The sequence below is a fragment of the Mobula hypostoma genome, chromosome 1 (assembly GCF_963921235.1).
Source record: "Mobula hypostoma chromosome 1, sMobHyp1.1, whole genome shotgun sequence".
Lineage (NCBI taxonomy): Eukaryota > Metazoa > Chordata > Chondrichthyes > Myliobatiformes > Myliobatidae > Mobula > Mobula hypostoma.
Genome location: NC_086097.1, coordinates 87932605 through 87956526, shown reverse-complemented (window position 1 = coordinate 87956526; position 23922 = coordinate 87932605). Strand labels below are relative to the sequence as shown.

Here is a 23922-nt window from a genome sequence, read left to right as displayed (position 1 = left end):
TCATACCAGGGAACCATTCAATAGTCTTATAACAGCAGGGTAAAAGTTGTCCTTTAAGCCTGGTGCTGCATGTCTTCTGTCCGATGGGAAGGGGAGAAGAAAAAACATCCAAGCAGGGGTGAGGTCTTAGATTATATTGAGGAAGAGTACTGGCCCCAAGTATTGAATATTTATTCATTTCCGTAGATGCTGTCTGACCTGCTGAGTTTCTCTACCATTGTGTGTGTGTTGCTTTGGATTATGCTGCTGGATTACTATGGCAGCAAGAAGTGAAGATGAAATCCATGGAGGGGAGGCAGATTTCCATGACATGCTGTGTCCACAGCTCTCCACTTGTAAATCAGGCAAGAGAAATTTGCTTGCTGGCCAGGCATTGGATGTTTGAATCTCAGAGACCGGATCAGTGATTGGAAATCAGGAAAGAAAGCTTTGAGGCTTGAAGCAGACAGAGTGGTATTGTAATATCATGCTGGAATCATCCATGAATAGATGACAATACAGTGGTGGTTGCAGAATTGACAAGAGGAAGAGAAGTAGCATTCAGTCAGTAGCAGATGAATGATGTGAATGAATGTCTAAAGTCTATACAGGGCAAGGAGTAAACTTAGAGGACCACTGAGGTAAAAGAAGGTGGCCTTTCTGGGTGGATTGCTGCCTCCCTTGAGATAGTAAGCAATGTAAGCAAATAATGGGTAATAGAAAGGGATGGTTTGGTTGCCTGGGTCTCAGAGAAATGGAGGAAACAGCAGGTCAGAATAACAGGAAGCAATTGTGCCATGGGTGATCTTAGTGAGCGTGGTAACTAGTGAAGTCAACATGGAAACAAAGCTGAAGGGCTTCCACAAATGGTGTTGAGAGAGCAGGGAGACGTGCTAACAAAGCCCATAGAGAAAGTGGAAGCTGGAGCTGAGAAAGTATTTGGTGAAATCAGGAGGAGGAAAGAACATCTTTAGGCAATGTGCCACTGATGCATTTGGCAAGGCTTTGCAATCTTTGATGATAAGATAAGTACCATCTGTATGTTCAATGGTATTTGCTTTCCTAAATTTCTAGATGATGGATGTGAAAAAACTAAACACATGGTTATTGTTTTCTGATGAAGAACACTACTCTGCATTTAAGTCATGCAGAAATACCTTTCAGTCTTCCCAGATTCCTGGGTACCAAACTTGGACCAATGGTATAATGAACGAAAGGGGTGTTTTCAGATTTCAACTTGAGCCAAGACTAGGCTAAGAGCCTGTGTGCAGCTTCATGGAGTAAATACTGATTATTACCATAGATACTGAAGAGCAATGTCACTCTGGGGGACAATAAATATGTCAGGACTGGGAAAAGGGAGCACTGCAATGATGCAGTACATCTTACTCATTGTGTAATGTCTGATTGTGGTGAACTTAATTCTGACAATGAATAAAATGAACAGAAAATTCATGCTCCATGGAGACCAAAGCATCTAGTTCATCAATCACAAGGGAGGGTCTTTACATCACGAACTGGCAATATAAACCTAACACCTAACCCACCACACAAGTCATTGCCTCAGAGTGCACATTGTGAATGGTAGTAATCTCAGCAGGTGGTTTTTCAGTCTGCAGATGCACACCAACAGAACTAAAAGATGAGATGTGGACTAAATTATGAAAACAGCAACAGAATGGCCAGAGCTCCTTTCACTGCATTCATTATTTCCACATTCAAATTAATCCATTGTAGGACTAATTAAGACACTGCTATTGGCTTTTAAACCTCCATCATATGTGGATTTTGGACAAAGCACCATACTTTCTGTGATGCCTTGCACTACTATAGTCCCTGTCTCCTGGCTATAGTGACCATGTGCATAAATATACTGATCACCTTATTTTCTGAACCTATAAACCACCAATGGTTTGGGGCTAAGAAATGTATCAGCTTAAATGGATCTAGTTCTGTCTCTGCAGGTTAAAATTAGAGGGTAAAATATATACGGGTGTGTAGGGCTGAAGTGCAGCTCTCCTTTGCTAACCAGCAGAAAGCTAATATACCACCACAATTAGAGTGATGCTCCCACCTATTTCCTCAGATTGTGAGCAGATGGAAAGCACAACATAAAACTAAATGGAAACACAGATGTTCATAACAATGGAAACAGTTGATCAGGTGTCAGAACCATTGTCATGTTAAAGTACTTTGTCCATCTGTCAGCTGAAATTTATAGTCACACCTTAAAGGAAAAAATAGTGATGTGTTGGATGCAAACAACTGAATGGCTTGTTTATATTAGAGTCCTCCCTTTCCTTAGGAGGCACTGAAAACCATTATTTTTACATATCTATTTCAGTTGCTAATAATATGCATTTCCATAAACAACTCTTGTCAGTGGCTCTTTGACCTGTTTGATGACACGATCGATTGCATAATGAAGGATACATTCATTCTGAATGAAAAAAAACACACTTCTCTCCAACAACCTACTTGATAAATGTGTTTATTCATGAGCGAGATGTATCCCTTTCATCAGTTCCTTTTGAAAATATGGATGTGTAATTTTTACATTCTTAATTTCTGTCTGAGGTGGTACCAAACTGCCTATTAAGAAACCTCAGTCAAGGACACTGCCATTTCAGAGGCCTTGTCCAGGAAACCTTCGGGAAGTCATCTTAATTGGCCTGTTGCATCTCTTTTAGATCAATGCCAGGTATTCAGCCAATAAAGATTGAAATATGGGACATTAAGAGAAAACCTGTTCCCTCTTTTTGGTGCCAGTGTTCTGCAGATCTAGGTTTCCTGTTGCAGCTGTGAAAATATATCTGTAACTCTGAAGACTTAATGAATTTGCAACTTTTTGTAAAATGGAACCTATGAAATCCCAATGTGCTTTGCTGGTTTGGTCAGTGTGTGTTTTATCATGATGTGTGTTTTATGACAGGAGATAGATGTTTTATGGCAGGGTGGATAGCTTGGCAACAGAGGTAAACAATATAGAGCTTCTAAAGAACAAGTCTGAGAATGAGACAAGGATAAACATAATAGAGGAATGGAATGGACAAGCTAATTACTTTTCTCTTGTAAAAAAGTGTACAAAAGTGCTTTAGTTAAAACATGCCTTTTCTCCTTGGAGTGACAGAGAGGATGAGAGGTGTCCTGATAGAGGTGTACAAGATGATGAGAGGCATTGATCGTGTGTATAGTCAGAGACTTTTTCCCAGGGCTGAAACAGTGGTGGAGGCAGATACAACAGGGTCTTTTAAGAGACTCCTGGATAGGTACATGGAGCTTAGAAAAATAGAGGGCTACGGGTAACTCAAGGTAATTTCTAAAGTAAGTACATGTTCGGCACAGCATTGTGGGCCGAAAGGCCTGTATTGTGCTGCAGGTTTTCTATGTTTCTACAAGATCAGAAACTGTTCTTCCGCATAATATTTGGAGGTAGTTTCCTCCTTGCAAGTAAAATAATAAATACATTAATAATGTGATCCATTAATAATGTGATCCACTCTGAATTTGTTGTAGATAATTACTTTATATTAAAAGACCTAGCTGAATGGTACATGACACAGCAGCGAGACATGAATATGTGAAAGTTGCCATCTCTCGATGGACGGAATAGAGAAAGTGATTCTGCTGCAGCATGTACTGTACTACAAATGACTAATCAATTAGATAAAACAAACAGGTCAACTAATGAGAATCATTGAAAGTGAATGTCTTCTGAGGCTAGTATTCAGACTGAGACCTGATGAGTAACAGAGGTGAAGGTCAATCAGAGCATGGCTAAATGTAGGGGGGTGGGTTGGTAGGGAGGAGAGCACCAAGCAAAAAGGATGCTACTTATTAAGAGAGGCATGCATTGAACTCCCTCACAAATAAAAGTGTTATACTTAGGAATGCAACTATATCTATGATTAGGAGTGGCAGACTTTGAATTCTTGTTTCCAATCAATTAACTTTGTTTTCTAGTTACTAGTCAAACAAAATTACTGCACTATAAATTTTCAGAGAAGGGAACAGATACACACCTATGAAAGATCAATGCTAATCAGTTGACCATGCCTTCTCCTGATCTTAATTGCTGCCAGTGACCCAGCTTCAAACACTCTCTCCAGCAGTGTATTCGAGGTACTTAACCACTCTCTGCTTCAAGAGTATCCTCCTCTTATCGCCTTCTAAATCTATTCCACTTACCCTGAACCTATGTCTAGTGTTACCTACCTCTGATAGGGGGAAAGCTTCCTGCAGTCTACCCTCAAAGTGTCCCTTTTAACCTTCACTCTATGGAAAATAGATCTAGCTTCTCCAGTCTCTCCTCATAACTGAACTGCACTATCCCAAGAAATCCCAATGAGTCTCCTTTGCACCCTCTCTAGCTCATCTTTTCTATGCAACTCCAGCTGAAGTCTGACCAAGGTTTTTATAAAGCTGGAGTATGACCTCCTCACTTTTGTAGTCAATACCCAACAAATTAAGGCCAGGATATGCTTTTCTAACCAAGCTACCTACCTGTGTTGCCTCCTTCAAGGATCTATTGATTTTTACTCCAGGGTCTTTCTGTACTTAAGCGCTTCCTAAGACACTCCCATTCATAGTTTGTAACCTTGCATCATTAGCACTCCCAAAAAAAACAATACATTGTCTGGATTAAATTCCATCTGCTATTGTTTAGCCCATTTCATCAACATTTTGATATCTCTCTGCAGTCTAAGACTACTATCCACACTGTAAGCAACTCTGCTGAATGCCCGTGAACACACTGAACACATCTTCCACATTCACATATCACAAACATACTATAAGAATTGTAGAACCACTGGATAAGCTTGTAATAAAACACTGCTAGATCAACCTGAAAACATTGAGACAAATTTTATTGTGAGATGTTTAGAATGTACCATTTCTGATTAAATACAGGCCACAATAAATCAGAAATTTCTTTAGTACAATAAATAGGCGGGCTTTAATTCCAACTCCTTATCAAGGTTTTGGGGAAGGGAGAGTGGGGCGATGGAGAAATTTAACAAACAAATACCTCTTGAAGCTTCATTAATGCCTGCCATAATTCCCATTTGTATTAACAATACACTACAAGGTATAATACATCTCCTTCATACAAGGCCATATTAAACTAAAAAAAAATCCAGAACTTCAAAACTTACCAGAACCTTACAAAATATTCTGAAAAGTTCAGTTTTAATTTATTTACAAAAGTTATCAGTTATTTTCTATTACCTTGGCAAAAACAAAATGTCCATTTTGATGGAGAAGGAGTGGCACTGCAAATGTTTATGAACCCTGCACTCAGCACAATAGCCACTATCAGTAGGGAAACTGAATCCATCCCAATGGAAGTCACAACCAATAACTTCTCCCCAGGACCAACAGGTCATGTCATAATGTAACTCAAATCCTATTGCTTTCTTCTGATTGAACCATTCTTAAACAATGATTTTTCCCAAAGGTCTGCATTGAAAATATGTTAAAGAAATGAAGGATATTTCCTAAAAAGTAAAACTAGCTTGTTATTAAGACTCTAACAGAATGCCAGAAGAACCTCAATTTAATGCATTGTTTTGGTCACAGTCTGTGCTATAATCTAAACCTATACAACAAGGAAGGTGCAAACAGCATTTCACATGCGCTTTTAGAAGTGTGAGAAGAAAGCCTTACAGTACAGCAGACGCAAAACTGTACCTTTCTCTGTTTGTAAAATCAATTCAGATAAAGACACTCACACCGTGCATTATTTAAATCTGGAAAAAAAAGAATTCTGAAACTGATTTTTAAAATACTGAACAAAAACCTGAATGATTCCCAACCACAGTGAATGATTAAAGAAATGTCACATTATTAAAATACAAATCAACATTTCAGGAATTCAAAAATCCTTTTTTTTTTGCTTTTAAGACTCCTAAAAGTTTCTGGCATGTAGCTGACTAAGTTCTCCCTCAAAAACACATTATTTGATATCAAATGAAATAATGAAAAGCAACTAATGTCTGTCATGGCAACAAAAATATTAAAGCCACAAGAATGGCTCAAAAAGTAAAATGAGCTTTACAAACAGAAGATATATATATATATATATATATATATATATGTGCAAAATCTGACTTTCACATTTTAACAAATTTGGATGCTGATGTAAGGCAAGCAAAGATGTATCTGGTGTGCAGAGAACAATCATTCATTCAGCTTGTGATGAAAGTGCTTGGGTTTTTCTAAAATAGAACTCCTCGCAAACAGGAACCACAATGACTCTTTTTAACAAGGGTTTGTTTCTATTCCTGTGGAAGTCATTTCATGTCAATTGTGTTGAAAACCCACTCAGTGAATTTCTTCAGCTGTGCAGATGCAGTCTGGGACTCTTCCTGCAGCCGCAAGTTGTCCTCCCGCAGGTGCTGCACCTCAGCTTGCAAAGCAGCCCTGTCTTCCTTTGCCTGATGGAGAAACACACATGGGGTGATTTGGAGGCAGCATATGGAGTACAGAACATAGCCCCGCTCTGTGCAATAGAGGAAGCCGTCTCAGACTGCAAATGCAGGACCATAATCAAATCAGTTAAGCAGGAAAGGCCAGCATGTTGCCCAAGTGCAATGTCACTGCAGATCTCAGAACATCCCTAATCATACTCACATAGCAATTAATACCTGGCAATGATCAACTTCAGTACAACCAGATCATGAAGTGGGAACTGGGTATAACTGAAGTCCATCTATCAGATGAAGGGTTATCGAAGTACCTGTCAGATCACTTAGGTGGACTGAATGATTCTATAACAATATTTCAAGCAACATTCAAGGGGCGTTTTCCTGGCTGTTTCTTATCCATCAATCAATATTATTAAGACAGCTTGTCTGCTCATTATCACATTGTCATGTGGGAGTTTGCTGTGACAGAATTTGTTGTGCATTAATGCACTGTCTTAAGGTAAGAAAAAAATACATTTATTGTAAAGCAGTGTGTAAAGTTCAGAGGTCATGAAAGCCATTTAAAAAAATGCAAGTCTTCTTCCCGATCAGTCCAGGGAAATAATTAAGAGTATGTCATCAAAAAGAAAAAAATTAGACTGATTTTAAACTGAAAATGACAAATTCTTCAAAGTAATTGTATAGCAAAATGATACTTTGATGTCATACCACTGAAGAGAATTCATTCAGCTGAATAATGGACAATGAGTTATTAATAGTCACCACTGGGTTGTCTAAATTTCAACAGTGAAATCCTCGCTGTCCTCTGTAGCATTACCTCATGCTGGACTATCCTCTGGCAGCTTACTTTAGTGAAATTCCTTATGCATGAGCCTGGGCAGTGTCAACAAGCCACAGGACCTTGTGAACAAGTTCAGTGTTGTTTCTGTTCAACCTCCACAGGGGCTCATTCAGGGTCAGAGCGTATGGTTAACACTCTCTTGCCAAGGAACTAGATATGTTGCAAGGATTAGCAGTACAAGTTTTAATTACTAAATGCTGGCTGCGCATCTTGCATTGAAGAAGGCCAGAGAGAAGATGTACTTTATCCATACAGAAACTTTACTGTATATGCAGTATTTAATTACTATTTTGATGACATTGTTACCAAATTTGAGGATCAACACAATATGAGTAAGAATCTTTCCTTAAAAAAAAATCAAAGGAGAAGAAATAATGTGGGATTATTAAAACATATGTTTAGGGATAAAGGTCCTAAATGGTCATGAACTCAGAAGGGACCTCATTAAATTAAATATATTCCACAAAACATGATAAGATTGTCAGGCACGATGAATTTAAGATTAATCCAGTCTTCTAGCTACCATACAAGACTCCACTTGAGAGATTATCTACCTTCTGGTGGCTTTCTGTTTCACAGCAAACATCAATTTTTATGAATTCTATTTCTTAGACTTTTCATTAGCTAAGAGTGGCAAACCACTTCCCTTTGGATACCCAGTGTTAGTACTAATTAGTTCCTGATCAACATGCAACAAATATACAAGTAACAGAACACATAATCTACCCAACAATAGTTGAATCTTTCTGTTCTCCATTGATTACAGGATTGTAAATGGATTATTCATATGTAAACAGCAACAAAATTCTTTCTACCTTCACTTCGATCCTAAAATTTTTTTTTCCCTTTTTCTCCATTTCCTACTTCTCAGCCACTGTACAACTGCAGTAGATACAAAAAAATCAATCCTGACCTATGGTGCAGTTTATGTGGAGTTTGCAAGTTCTCCCTAAGATGGTGTGTGTTTCCTCCAGTTACTCCGTGTCCCAAAAATGTGTGGGTTGGTAGGTCATTTGGCAACGGCAAATTGCCCCTTTTATGTAGGTGAGCGGAAATTTGGTGGTGGGGGGGTGGAGGCAGCTGAGAAGAATGATAGGAGAATAAAAAAAGGATTAACGTACGATTATGTTAATCCTTTTTTGATGCCTGATGTGGACTCAGTGAGCTGAAAGGCCTATATCTGCACTATCTCTCTATTTTTGGTTGCTTAATAAATATTTCCAAAACCATCCGAGAGAACATTTCCCATCTGGTGCAAGTCATGCCTTGCTATCCTCTGGGCCACAATGTGGGGGCACACAAGACCGCATTTAAACATCTCATTAATATCTCAAGTACTCCATTCCAGTCTCAGCCCAGATTTCTTGCTCTGGTTGTGAGTGGGAACAAAGAGTCAAAGAAGTGTAAATAAAAATTTATATTATTTCTGCAGTGGCGTAGCACTTCTCACGAATGAGGTCACCATCCATCTCCAGCACCAGTACCCGATGAGTATCAGTCACACTTAGAGCACTGTGTACAGTTTTGGTCACATGTTTAGAGGAGAGGTAAGATTAAACTGGAAAGAGTGCAAAAAAAACGTACAAGGATGTCGCAAGAGTAGACAGATTGACTTACAAGGAGAGGTTGGCCATAATGAGGGGTGACCTTATAAAAAGTTTTTAAATAACAGTATATATTAGATGGATGGTAACAGTTCTTTCCTCAGGTTAGGGGAGACCAAAACTAAGGGGCAAAGATTTATAGTGAGAGGGGAAAGATTTTAAAAGGACCCAAGGGGCAACTTTTACATGCAGAGGGTGGTAAGTATATGGGACAACTGTTTGAGGCAGGTAATGTAGTACCATTTAAGAGGCACTTGGATAGGTACATGGAGGGGCAGGGCTTAGAGGGATATGGGCCGAACACGGGAAATTGGGATTGTCCGGGTGGGCACTTTGGTCAAAGGGCCTGTATCCATGTTGTGTTGCTCTATGACGCTGAGATATTGTGGAATGGTTCACATCAGGTGACAGTATAGCTAGACAATGGATCTCAAAAGAAAGATGATGTACTGTAAATTGGGTAGAGTTTCTATTTCCACAGGATAAAGAGGGATGTTCAGATTTTGTAACATCAGTGAGTGATTGCACAAATGTCAACTTATCACCTACCCTCCTCAAGTCATCCTGAAGTTCCTTCAACAGCATCTCCAATTCAGTCACTTTGCCAGACAGAGTGGTAGGTGATTCCTCTCTGCAAAGAAAACAAAAGTACAGTCAAAAGAGCATTCCATCAAACTAAGACAGGGGAGTCTTATTTATGTCATGAACCTGGGTCCGCACAACAGAATTATTCTTTTCTCACTACCAGTATGGCACTGTAGGAACAGGATGTTACTAGGGTGAAACCTGCTGTTGCCACAAATGGTCAACGAGAGATGGAAAGAACAATTCCCCACCTCGCCCTGCTTTATTTTCCTGCTCTTCAGCCAGAGGTTCCTGACTTCCCTGATATTAATCTGAAATTAGATCTCAGTACTAGGAAATTCTTTTTTTCTCTCCAGATGCATATTGACCAGCTGTGCATTTCGAACATTATCGATTATTGTCTCTAATTTACATTGTTAACAACCAAGGGAAAATCAGTTATAGTTTCGTCTTGGAACTAAAATATTAATATACACCTGAAAAGCAGAGCTTTTGCAGATACAGATTAAACCTGTCCACAGCCACTCACAATAAATATTTCATCATTTTTAATGCAGTTGTCGTCAATGTCTCATAGCACTACATATAACAATATAAAGATTATATTAAAAACACAAAATACTCTGCCGATGCTGGGGTTAAAGCAACACTCACAACACGCTGGAGGAACTCAGCAGGTCGGGCAGCATCCGTGGAAAAGATCGGTCGACGTTTCGGGCCGGAACCCTTCGTCAGGACTGTAGAGGGAAGGGGCAGAGGCCCTATAAAGAAGATGGGGGGAGGGTGGGAAGGAGAAGGCTGGTAGGTTTCAGGTGAAAATCCAGTAAGGGGAAAGATAAAGGGGTGGGAGAAGGGAGGCAGGGAGGTGATAGGCAAGAAAGGTGAAGAAAGAATAGGGGAAAACACAATGGGTGGTAGAAGGAGGCGGAACCAAGAGGGAAGTGGTAGGCAGCTGGGGGAGGGGGCAGAGTGACATAGAGATAGGGGAAGGGAGGGGGAGGGAATTACCGGAAGTTGGAGAATTCTATGTTCATACCAAGGGGGTGGAGACTACCTAGACGGTATATGAGGTGTTGCTCCTCCAACCTGAGTTTAGCCTCATCATGGCAGTAGGGGAGGCCATGTATGGACATATCTGAATGGGAGTGAGAAGCAGAGTTGAAGTGGGTGGCTACTGGAAGATCCTGTCTGTTTTGGCGGATGAAGCGGAGATGCTCGACAAAGCGATCCCCCAATCTGTGTCGGGTTTCACTGATGTAGAGGAGGCTGCACCGGGAGCACCGGATGCAATAGATGACCCCAACAGACTCACAAGTGAAGTGTTGCCTCACCTGGAAGGACTGTTTCGGGCCCTGAATGGTGGCAAGAGAGGAGGTGTAGCACTTGCGCTTACAGGGATAAGTGCCGGGTGGGAGATCCGTGGGGAGGGACGTGTGGACCAGGGAGTTCTGGAGGGACCAATCCCTGCAGAAGGCGGAGAGGGGTGGAGAGGGAAAGATGTGCTTAGTGGTGGGGTCCTGTTGAGGGTGGCGGAAGTTGCGGAGGATAATGTGTTGGATCCGGAGGCTGGTGGGGTTGTAGGTGAGGACAAGGGGAACTCTGTCCCTGTTGTGGTGGCGGGAGGATGGGGTGAGAGCCAAAGCGCGGGAAATGGAGGAGATGCGGGTGAGGGCATCATTGATGACAGCAGAAGGGAAACCACGATCCTTAAAGAAAGAGGACATTTGAGATGTCCAGGAACGGAAAACCTCATCCTCGGAGCAGATGCGGCGGAGACGGAGGAACCTGCACCCATGCTGAGCTCGTCAATTTCATCGACTTTACTTCTAACTTCCACCCAGCCCTCAAATTCACTTGGTCTATCTCGGACACTTCTCTCCCCTTTCTCGATCTCTCGGTCTCCATCTCTGGAGACAGACTGTCCACTGACATCTTCTACAAGCCCACTGACTCTCATAACTACCTCTTCCCATCCCACCACATGCAAAGATGCCATTCCCTATTCCCAGTTCCTCTGTCTGCTTCTGCTGTCATCAATGATGCCCTCACCCATGAATGACAATTCCTTAGAATGTGTGAGATTATGCTTATATGTGATGACTGAATTTTGGTAGGGTAACTAATCTATGGGCAAGATAGAAAGATGAAAGATGTCTGTGATTTTCATTGCAAATTTTAAAAATCTGCAACTCGGGTAGTTTGAGCGTTACTGTTTACAGGAGAGAAAGGTTGGGAAGTGGTAAGGCTATGCATAAGCATACATAGAATCCTAACTTGGATTTCTATAAACACAAACACTGAAAGTAATGCTATAATAAAATATCAAAATACATTTTCATGATCTGCCAAGACAGAGTGACAAAGTGACTCACCTTCTGGGTATTGCCTGTGGTGACGTGAGAATGTCTACCTGACTGTTGCTGTCAAGGGATAAACTATCAGGCCTGTGGTCTGCCTCATCAACACCAAATAAAGAAGCTCTTTGGACTGGAAAGAAAATAAACACCAGTAAAGGTCACTCTTTTCATACTTTGAGGTACAGGTTCATAGACATTTATAACCCATGTTATTAAGTGCTCCTAAGTGCACATACTGCATGGACCACTGGTTTGTTAGTGGCTATTAGCACCATAACACACTTCACTTCTCCAACTACTGCTGGCAATTGCTATCTCTCTTCTAAGGTGATGGCAGGTGGCTGAGCTGGGTTGCTGCATGAGACACTTTATAGTGACAAAGTATTTCATTATGGAGATTCATCTATTTATTGAGATACAGTTCAGAATAAGTCCTTATGGCCTCTTGAATCACATCACCCAGCGACCACCGATTTAACCCTGGCCTACTCATGGGGTAATTTACAATGAGCAATTAACTGACTAACTGGTACTTCTTCGGATTGTGGGAGGAAACTGGAGCACCCAAGGAAAACCCATGCATTCCATGGGGAGGACGTACTGACTCCTTACAGATGACATTGTAATTGAACCCCGATGCACCGAGCTGTAATAGCATCACGCCAATCACCATGCTACCATGGCACCCATGACAAAAATGTGGAGGAGAAATGAGCATGCTGATCCTGAGAGGAAATCCAAATCTATTAGTGTGACACAAGAAGACATGATTTCCAGTTTCAAAAGTCCTGCTGGCTGGTTCATTAGCCATTGTAAATTACCCCAGGATGTAGAAGAGAGAGAGAGAATTTGTGGGGGAGAGAGCAGTGGGAAAGTAGAAAAAGTAGAAATGGGATTAATGTAGCATTGCTGTTAATGATTGGGTGTGGGCACGTGGCCAAGTGGTTAAGGCACTGGACTAGCGACCTGAAGGTTGTGAGTTCGAGCCCCAGCAGAGGCAACGTGTTGTGTCCTTGAGCAAGGCACTTAATCACACATTGCTCTGTGACGACACTGGTGCCAAGCTGTATGAGTCCTAATGCCCTTCCCTTGGACAACATTGGTGTCGTGGAGAGAGGACACTTGCAGCATGGGCAACTGCTGGTCTTCCATACAACCTTGCCCAGGCCTGTGCCCTGGAGAGTGAAGACTTTCCAGGCACAGCTCCATGGTCTCACAAGACTAACGGATGCTGTTAATGTAGAGGGTGGGGAGGAGCTGGTGGTCTGCAAAGACTTTCTGGGCTGATAGACTTAGTTTCTCTATACGACTCCATCACCAACATGAACTTTCACTAAAAATTATGACCAATATAGTAAGGCTCAAATAATCTAGCAATCCAATGACTTAGAGGTGCAGGGACTGCAGGCCTTCCAAACTACTGGATATTACTTAATGCTTCAATATATTTTAAATTCATTTTTCTCAGTTTTTATACATCGATATATAATAGATTTTCAGTGAAGGTACCGTGATCAAGGACACAGGGCCTTGGTTTTGTCTGAAGGGAGCATGGGAACAGGGACAGTGAGGTTGAAGGGAATTTGGGAAGCAACAAGAAGAATCAAATGCTAAACCACTGGATTCCAAAAGATTGGAAAAATTGAGTTTTCTCCCCCACCCCCCCCCAACTCACATAGTCTTATGAGGTTCAAAACTTCTTTAAAGAATGTATTAACCTTGGTATTATATAATGCTAAGGTTAACAATTTCCCTAATGAAGAAATACAGTTGTATAATGCTGTTCAGAAATTTTTCCACACTGTGTTCATCAAGTAGCACATCAAGTATTATTCTGCTCCTTCAATTTTTGAGCTGTTTGTGAATCACCTGTTTCCAGTTATACAAGACAAGGGTTCTGATACTTGTGACTCAGTGTCTATCTGAAGGATTTGAAGGAATCAGTGAAGATACATATGCAAGTATGGTTTCGCAGAAGTACTGTTGCTTCTGAATCAGGAAGTAGTGGTTTCCATAAACTCATAAAATAAAGCAGCAGAATTAGACCATTCGACCCATTGAGTCTACTCCACCATTTTGTCAGGTCTGATTTATTTTCCCTCTCAACCCCATTTGAGTACAATGCATGGCTAAATGCCAGATAATAGGCCTTGGTGATGCTGTGCGTTTAAAACAAATTCAACTTCTCCCTGAAGGCAGCAGGGAGAAATGTACACCTACTCTTCATTCAACAGCCCAGGCAGTCTATTGGACAAACCTCTCTCCAATGCCACTGAGGAAAATAATGAGCTTGGTCAATCTGCAAGAAATATCTAAAATTACCAACTTTGTTATTTAAAAAATAGAGGAATTAATTGCCGCATTTTGTAAAATAGACAGTAGAATCAACTACCTTTTCTGTATGAAAACAAAAGGTCTGGGCTGACAGATAGGTCAGTGATAGCAGGTTGGAGAATTAAGACAGCAGGCTATTGGAAGCTTAGGGTTGCATCAGTGTCCACTAGATCTGAAACTGGTTACAGACTGTACAGAGACCACATTGTGAGCACTGAATGCAGTACACTAGATTGGAAGAAATGCAAGTAAATTGCTGGAAAAAGCTGGAAGGACTGTCTGGGTTCCTGCATGTGGTAAGGCAAGAGACAGCGTTTCATCTCCTACCTTTGCATGGGAAAGTGCAGAAAACTCTTTTTAATTCTCTATCCCGTTCCAAGCTGTCTGTTGCTTCCTGTACTGTTCCAATGAGACCCACTGTATACAGCACCCCATTTTTCCCTCCAGACATTTTGCAGCATTCTAGGCTTAACATTGACTTTAACAACTTGAGATAACTCACCTTCACTGCTTGAGTTAGAACTGGCTGGTTCTGTTATAGATTGTGCACCTATAAAATAAGCTATTCCCCCCCCCCACCCTTTTCACTGTCACTGCCTGATTGCTTAGGCATTTCCCATGGCTTTGACTTGCATTTTACAGCTTTGATATGCTCAGTTCTGCTTTCAATCTACAACTTTCTCCACTAACCTATCAATCAGATGGTGCTATCAACATAGCAACCATGGCTGGATATTTCCTTTGTGCTATCTGTCCTTTCCCTATGATTATCTGCTTCTTAAACCTTTCTTGTTTTCCTTCCTTGCCAGATCTAATGAAAGGTTTATGTCATGATCTGCTAGCCCCATTTCTCTTTCTGTAGAAGCTACCTAACATGCATTCCCAGCATTTTCTGTTTTTATTTTAAAAGTTTCACATTTTGAGTAAAAGTGTGTTGACGTTGCAAGTGCAGTGCACTGGGTTTCCTAAACTCTATAGATGGGTATGGTGCTGGGATATGGCTGTGATTCACCTTCCTGGCCAGCCACCGATCAAAAGTGCACTCTCAGACTTTACTGACTGCTGATAAACAATACTGTGGAACTGGAAGCATTCAATGATTATAATTATCAAAAAATGCTACTCAACTCTGCACATTTACATAGATACTAAGACGTATCATATCACTTTTAATATGAATGTTTTACAATTCATAATAGAACATTTGTGGACCCCAATTTGGTTTTCTTTACAACATAAAAATGGTAAAGAAAAAGAAACTCATACAATTGCTAAGAAAATTAAAGATTGTGCCTTGGACACCAGATGCCAATTTCATTGTGTAACATATTATACAAACCTTCAGATTATATCATATTATTATATTGCACTGACTTTTGTACTGTATTCTTTTGTAAAGGAACTAAAGATTTTCCAAAGGCACTGAGAATTGGCCAAGATCAGATAAGCCTGGCAAACAATGAAACACTACTAATCTAAGCCTTTACTATGTGAAACTGTAAGCTGCTTCTAAATATTATGGGCAAACTTCCCATAACCCTCAGATACACAACCAATGGACTACACAACTTCTTAAAGTAGCATGGTAACAAATTTACAATTCTTGAAGGCCTTCGGGAATTTAATACATCCAGGAGCATAAGAGAGAATTGTTCAGATCCTAGTTCTCAGACTTCTTAATATCAAGTCACAGCATAATGTTTGTGTACCTCTCTGTTGAAAGAACATGAGACCCTACAATAAAAATTCACAGAACACAATCAGCTGGCAAATATACTGGTAATCAGATAGCAAGCAATCAGAAGAAAGCTCCTGGTCTGAATCAGTCCTGGCTTATCAAAGTACACCTTTACTGAATGCCATTTAGTGGCAGAACAGGAGCACAGAATAAATTTAACACAGAGAGAGAAAGAGCAACTAGAAGTTCCTGTTAGTAAAAGTGGGACATCAATAACATCTTGGTTAGTGGTTGGGGAAGTAGCAGTATTGGTTAAGTAAAAATGTGTTCAATGTGGTTAAGATCATAGGAAGTGGCAAATAAAGAACTAGACAAATTAACTCCCATCTAGCTTTTATGAGGTCATGAAGTTCTTCTTTTATATGGGATGGGATTCTTTCTGAATTTCTTGCAGAGGTTGAGGAATCTCTGGAATTCACCATCCTGGAGGAGGCAGAGGCATCACCACTTGGAATATTTAAAGAAGAGGAAACGAGACGTCAGTCATAATCACATTGAATGCTGAGGCAGACGCGAGAGGCTGATTGCTGTACCTCTCCTCCTATTTTCTTAGATTCTTGATTCATGTGTCTGGCAATCTAGAGTAGTGTTTGGCACAAGATTAAGAGTTGCCTGCATATTCTCATAGATACTTGTGATCCCAGCACATTAGTTTAAAAAGGAGCTCTTGTAGTTCCCCAGCCCATCTTTAATAATTCCAAGTTATTCCTAGGGTATTTGTGGAATATAATATTTTTGGTGCAGAAGAACACCCACCGCATATCCTGATCTGATTAGACCAGAAATTACTAGGTATCTCAAGTATAAAAATGACATTTTTTAATAAATGTACAAAGAATTTTCAAATGGAAGACTGTAGCTTTAAACAGAAACATCTAATTGAAACAGTGATCTAAGTATGAAAGATGCTAGAGTGGATTTCGGTTAATTGGGCCATCAGTTAATTGGGGCAGCCGCTTATTTGGGATTACACTTGAAGAACAAACCTTCATTGAGGAAATTTCCAGGATTCCCTTCGTTTACTTGGGACACTCTGATGCTTAATTGGGACAGAAGATGTTGCTGAACAGATTCCAACTAGCGTCAGTCATGTGAATGCGCGTGGCTGTTGAACACTACACCATGCTTAGAGCAAATAGTTTTAAAAATAGCGTCATTTGTTTGTGTTCAAAAAGCAGTGATTTTTGTCACTGGTAGTTGGCAAGAAATAAGCTGCAAGAGAATTCAGAACTGTTTTCCTCCCTGCAGTTTCAAGTATTTAGGCTTGGGAGATGCCAGAAACACCAGGAGTGAAAATGAAACGATTTCACTACTCCAACAAATTAGGAAATAAGAAGAATTTGAAGATATTAACAATCATCTTGAATGTTACAATGAAAATGAATACTTGGAAGAATGTATTCGTTGAAAGCATTGTATGAAAGCAGTTCACACTGATTTCATTCAGTTACAGTCAATCAAAAGAACACAGCAGCATGCACCGAATGAATTCCTCTGCTGGTAACTATTAGGAACTAACACAGTTTTATTGTACAGTACAAGTAGTGTTCTAATTTGTTCTGTTTTTTATTTAAATACATAAGTTGCTACTGAGTTAAATGGTAGTTTGTCTTTTTTTTATACTTCTAAACTATTTCCATGAAACTTCAGCAAATTGGGGCAGCTACCTTGGGCCAAAATGTATTGGTCTCGACATGTCTCAGTTAACTAGAATCCACTGTATTTACAGGTGGAGCTGTGTGTTGTGTGGACACTAACCACCAACAATTTCAGTGCAACCACTCAGGAGGTAATTAAAGTGTAGCTGGAATTTCACTTGCCCCCTGCCCCCCCAAATTCTCCTGTTTTAAACTGTTAACAAAATTGCCAACAGCACAAGATATCTCGGAAGAGCAGAATTGCTAAATCACATGCTCATCATGTGTTAAATAACACATTTATTTTACTGATTCACTTGAGGTTTTTGAACACTTGTTTCTTCCAATTGTTACATTCATTCTGAACACTACTTTCTCCGAAGCTAGGCTCCTGCCACAGCCAATTCCTGGGTTGCATTTCACAAGTTCAATTACTCCTCTTGGCCTCTATGTCCTCATTTACACTGGAAATGGGATAATGTCAGCACAGCAAGGCCACAGGTGCAGAATTTGCACTGTTCTGCCTGTTTATACCAAAAGAGAAACTAAGAAAATGCTGAGAAACTGGAAAGACCTTGTTCAACCAGGGTATTAAACAAACAAAGACAGACATATGCTGATATTGAGATACTATCTGAATGTTTGTTCAACTGTGGCTTTTATAAAACCCTTGATGAGACAAGTAATTCATATTACAATTACTAACCTATGCGAAACTGCTCTTTCTTTTCTGCAATTTCTGCAAGATAGCCTAAAGGGTTTTTTTTGGATATTATCTTTATGCCCCAGAAAGTGCTGAAGGTGTAGTTAGTTAACAGAGTTCACACTGAGTTCAGTCAGAGATTAATAGCCTGTACCAACTTCACAGCACTATCCCAATATGATGGAAACTGGCACTGTGTGAACCTTGCAAGTTTAACAGAATCCTGAATGGGGAAAAAAAAGTGATTTCACTAGCTTCCTTTATCTTCCACTTCAATTAACTCACTGTTATTTGTCACAGACAGTCCTGCAGAAGATTAAGTCATTGAACATAGATCACATCAGTTTCTGCACTGAAAGTCATACAGTGGGAATCTGGGTAAATATCAATGTTAGAGATGGCTGCAATTGCCCAAAGATTGGGAAAAAGGTGCACAGTTTCTGTTCACATAGTGATTGCTTCATAAAAGATGTTGGCACTGTGTGTCAATGACTATTGATGCTCAATTGTGCATTCAGTAGAGCTTCTTAAACAAAATAAGTTACCATCTATAGACTTTATGTCAGATCAGTCATCTTGTGATCTGATAAAAGAACTGAAAGTCAGTGCGCTTCTGTTGTACAGAATAGGGTGAATATTGCACATTGGATTATAGAACCATGGTGAAAATCTCCAATATCTATGGGAAAGCTATGATTAACATAACACATCGTGAACAAAAGTAATTCCAGAAATAAGATAGCATACATTCATTGTGCAAAGTGTTGGGGTTCTATAAATAATTAATGGACTGAACAGTCTTATGTTTTGAGCTATAGATCTTGATAATAGACTGCAGAGTGGCCACTGTAAGAAACACACAAGAGCAGCAGAATCTGTCACCACGTGTCTGCATGGATTTTAGACTGGTAGCAAAGTTCAGATGCATGAGTAGGGAACAAACAAGTAGACGATCTCCTGTCATGCCCCTGCATCCATGCCAGGCAATAAGGTAAAAGCACATTTGGGTCAGCAATCAACTGCAGCAAATAAAATGGTAGTTTTTTTTTCTATATCTGGCGGACAAGGAACAATACACTGCACGGTACACAGGAGTTTAATGGTCACAAACAAGCACACACATTACCTTCATATGCCTTTGCAGCATCCACAAGGTTTGACCACTCCAAGCCCATGGCAGTATCCGGCAGGGGCATAAGGCCTGGATCCGGCAGTGGCTGCCGTCTTCTTTCATGAATGTCAGACAGCGACCCATCAGAGGCAGACAATTCAACTGAGGGATAAATTGCACAACATTAACCTAACATTACAGATAATGCCCCTTTTTACAAATCAAGGAATGATTTGAAATGGGCTTTAGAAGAACAAACCAATCCCAGACAGAGGAATGAGCTTCAGTCTTGTCAGTTGATCTCAGTGGTATCTTTGTTTTTTTTTCTATTCTCTGTTTTCTATTTTTTTTTCTGTTACAGATGCTTGTAGCATTCTTTGTTAGAGAGCGGCTGGTGGGTTATTTCATCCCTTACCCTCTCCAAGATACAGGAGGCAAGATGGATGGTATCAAAATGATGCTCTCACTTTCGTCATACAGATCACCACAAACATCCTGCTCTTCAGCAGCTCGGTAACCATTTTTGAATGATTTTATTAATTCTTCCTTTCATGAACTGTTGCTGGCAACTATTAAAGAATATTTACTGTTCAGAATATTTAAGCTATTGAAGGCCGAATCAGAGAAATTGGTAACAAATCAAAATTTAGAAACAAAATAGAAAGTTAAAAATGCACTTTTTTACAAATTCCCATTGTAATAAAGGACTAGTTTAACTTCTGCTAAGATTGGTACGTGGCTATCTAAAAACGTGGGCTCCAATTCAGCTGAAGCTGAAAATCCATAATTTAATCCTCTATTGTCCTTTAATTGAACGTGAGACAATAGAAGAGCTATTATTGACTCCAAGGATCTCTGAATTGCAAGAAATAGTTCAAAGCTCATTGTGGATTCTTGTTCCCCATCACCACACAAAAACTAATGCTGGAGATTGCCGTAGAGCTCAGGTAAAATCCTTGAAAGTGATGCCGCTTGTTGACTGGTATCCTGATTTTTACTGTTCCTGACAGATGTGGAGAGGTATCAGGGGCAGCTGGCTTCATTGGCACTACACCCCAAAACAGATCTGTGTTTCCAGGAGGGTAAAGATCAGAATATGAAACTTGATTAGGCCGAATAAATAGAAGAAAGTGAACTACTAATTGTTTTAACTCAGACAAAACAATAGAGGAGGGGCCTGAGAACACAACCCACCATGATGGGATTTTATCGACTGTCCATGCTTACGGCCTGGCAGTGTGTAGTGCAGGGATGGGTAGGTGCTGGAGAAAATGACATCATTGGGTAGGGCTTGGTCCAAAAGCGACACATGCGAATTGGAGTACGACGGCTCTCTTTGGCCACTGTAAATGCTCTCATCTGACAGTGTCCGGTGCAGTGGCTTCCTTGTGGTTGGTGTGTCTGGCAGCGAAGGCTAGGTCAAGAAAAAGTGCAGGCAAGTCAGAAACATTTCATACACAGGCCAGACATCAAAGACACAGACCTTGAACTGTCTAAACATGCAAGGCAGTTGAAGGGAACATTTGGAAATTAATTTTTAAAAAGTAATTTTCTTATCTTTACATGCATATTCTTGATACGTTTTCCCTCACAAGCATGTCACTTGCAATTTTGTCAAACCAATCTCTTAGATTGGAGTAATAAAATAACAATTCCATTTTTTTTTAGTTCTTATTCCCCCTCTCTTCTTGCATGAAAAATTCCACCTTAACCTTGAAAAGACTTTTTAAAGACAGTCCATAAAATTTACAAAAAAAAAGAATGAATGCAGTGCCCCAAGTCAGAAACAGAAACACAAAACACTGAGCAAGTCAGGTAGCATCTGTCAAAAGATAAACGTTTCAGTTGTGTCTCTTCATCAGAGTGGGGAAGAATTTTCGTGGCAGAGAAGATGGGCAGAGCAAAGGAAATATTCTCAGAGGAGGCAAGACCAGCTGACTTAATAAGGCAGTTATAGCAGATTATGTTTCTTTGTTTCTGTTATCTCTTCCGAATAGCAGGACTATAGGACATGCCCAGTAAGTAGGGCAGGCTGTACTAAATAAGAGATTATCACAGAGTAAATCTACTCATACTTGAACAGATTATATGGACCAACTAGGACTGGGTTGTGATCGGTCAACCGATTTTTTTCGTGTTGTTCTTTCTACTCTGAATGAGAGAAAGGACAATGCAGAGGTAGTACCACACACAAAATGCTAGAAGAACTCAGCAGGTCAGGCAGCATCTATGGAAATGAATAGATAGTCGACGTTTCAGAACGAGACACTTCTTCATGGAGAGATAGCAGCGGAGGAAGAAACAATATTTGCATTTATGTAGCTCTTTTGAGCAACTCAAACATCTCACCGAATTATCTAATGTTCATGGTGAAATGACTGATACGATTCCAGAAATGCTGATGCAGAAAAGCACAGCCAACCCCATGACCACATTACCTGAAACTGCTAAACTAAATAATGGTGACTCATTGGCTAAGACAAGAGCTAGAGGTATTAGGTTTATGATGAAAAGTGAATTATTTAAGAGGAATCTGCACTCAGTTGGAATGCGGAACAGGCTGCCAGCAAGCATGGTAGATGCAGGCTAAATTGTAACATTTAAAAGAAGCTAGGATAGGTAAATGGATGAAGGGGTTTGGAGGAATATGGTCAGGTGCAGGTACATTGGACTAGGCTGAAGATCAGGTGGGAAGGTCAGCTGAGGGGCCTGTTTCGATGCTGCAGGGCTCTATGACTCTATATTTAGATATAGTAAATACACTCAGTGGTCATTTTATTAGGTACTTCCTGTACTGAGTGTACGTTTGTGATGTTCTGCTGTTGTAGCCCATCCACTTCAGGGTTCGACATGTTGTGCACTCAGAGATGCTCTTCTGCACATCCAATGTTGAAACGTGCAGTTATTGGAGTTATTGTCGTCTTCCTGTCAGTTTGAACCAGCTTGGCCATTCTGCTCTGATCTCCCTCATTAACACGGTGTTTTTGCCCACAGAACCACCGCTCACTGGATGTTTTTTTCTTTGTTTTTCGCACCATTCTCTGTAAACTCTATAGAGACTGTTTTTTGTGAAAAGCCCAGGAGATCAGCACTTTCTGAGATATTCAAACCACCCCATCTGGCAGCAACAGTCATTCCACAGTCAAAGTCGCTAAGATCATATTTCTTCCCCATTCTGAGAGTTGGTCTGAACAACAACTGAACCTTTTGACAATCTCCACATGCTGTAATATACTGAGTTACTGCTACGTGATTGAATGGATTAGATATTTGCATTAATGAGCAGGCGTACAGGTGTACTTTATAAAGTGGCAATTGAGCATATGTGTTGCTGTGTATTCAGCAAAATTCAATTTGTTTGAAACTTGGTTAGGTCACAGTGTTTTAAAGCATAAATAATTTCCACACTGAGTCCATGGTGGAGGCAGATACACCAGTGAAATTTAAGAGACGTCTAGACAGGTATATGGAGGAATTTAAGGTGGGGGGTTATATAGGAGGCAGGGTTTCAGGGTCGGCACAACACAACGAAGGGGCCTGTACTGTGCTGCACTATTCTATGTTCTATAACAGAATCAAGATATTGTGAGTTTGAGATACTATTGAGTGGGCTGGAATTTCTCCATTTGGTAGAAAAGAGACATTTAAAATTACAAACAGGTTCTTCATATTGGACTTGCCTAGATTACAGCATTAAAAGAAATGGCCGTGAGTTCATGACTTTCAGCAGATAGGGTGATCATTGAGCCAAGGCTAACACTTGGTATATGATAACTATATGATAAGGCTAACAGAAAGATGAAGACAGATGTACAGAGTCTAGAAAAGGTATTCAACATCCACCCCCCAGAAGTTTTCATGTTTTATTCTTTTACAGTGTTGAATCACAGTGGATTTAATTTGGCTTTTTTGACACTGATCAACAGAAAAAAAAACCTCTTGTGTCTAAGTGAAAACAGTTCTCAATAAAGAGATCTAAATTAATCACAAATGTAAAACAGAAAATAATTGATTGCATTAAGTATTCATCCCTCTTTAATATGACACATATGACCGGGTGCACGACATCCTGGTACGAGAGGGAAAGCAACCAGAAGTCATGATACATGTTGGGACCAACGACATAGGCAGGAAGAGTGATGAGGTCCTGACGTGTGAATTTCGGGAACTAGGCAGAAGGCTGACGAACAGGACCTCAAGGGTGGTGTTCTCAGGATTGCTGCCAGTGCTACGGGACAGTGATGGTAAGAATTGGAGGAGATGGCAGTTGAATGCGTGGCTGAGGAGTTGGTTCAGGGAGCAGGGTTTTAGATTTTTAGATCATTAGGATCTCTTCTGGGGCAAGTGGGACCTGTACAGATTGGATGGGTTGCACCTGAACTCGAGGGGGAGCAATATCCTTGCAGGTAGGTTTGCTAGCATGGTTCGGGAGGGTTTAAACTAATTTGCGAGGGAGTTGGGACCCAGAGCGATAGAGCAGTGAAAGAAGTGCATGGAGTAAAGCCAGATCTAACATACAGGGAGGCTTTGAGGAAAGAGAAGCAGAATAAACGGTGTAAAGACAGTAAGGTAGAAGGGCTGAAATGTGTGTACCTCAACGCAAGA

At 40.4% G+C, this 23922-nt stretch overlaps 1 protein-coding gene across 12 annotated transcripts in view; it reads right to left on the bottom strand.

Annotated features, from left to right (window-relative positions):
* Positions 1–4833: 4833 nt before the first annotated feature.
* The window catches only part of sipa1l1 (signal-induced proliferation-associated 1 like 1), a 444836-nt gene continuing 425747 nt past the window's right edge, over positions 4834–23922 (bottom strand). For 11 of the 12 annotated variants that reach the window (XM_063052303.1, XM_063052359.1, XM_063052321.1 and 8 more), the window contains 5 exons: positions 20512–20731; positions 19333–19479; positions 11810–11924; positions 9402–9483; positions 4834–6416 (listed from right to left, as the gene is read on the bottom strand). In XM_063052303.1, the coding sequence (XP_062908373.1) occupies positions 6273–6416; positions 9402–9483; positions 11810–11924; positions 19333–19479; positions 20512–20731 (708 nt within the window). In that variant the 3' untranslated portion in view covers positions 4834–6272. The remainder of the gene's footprint in view (positions 6417–9401; positions 9484–11809; positions 11925–19332; positions 19480–20511; positions 20732–23922) is intronic. The other variant, XM_063052377.1, reaches the window with a different exon arrangement.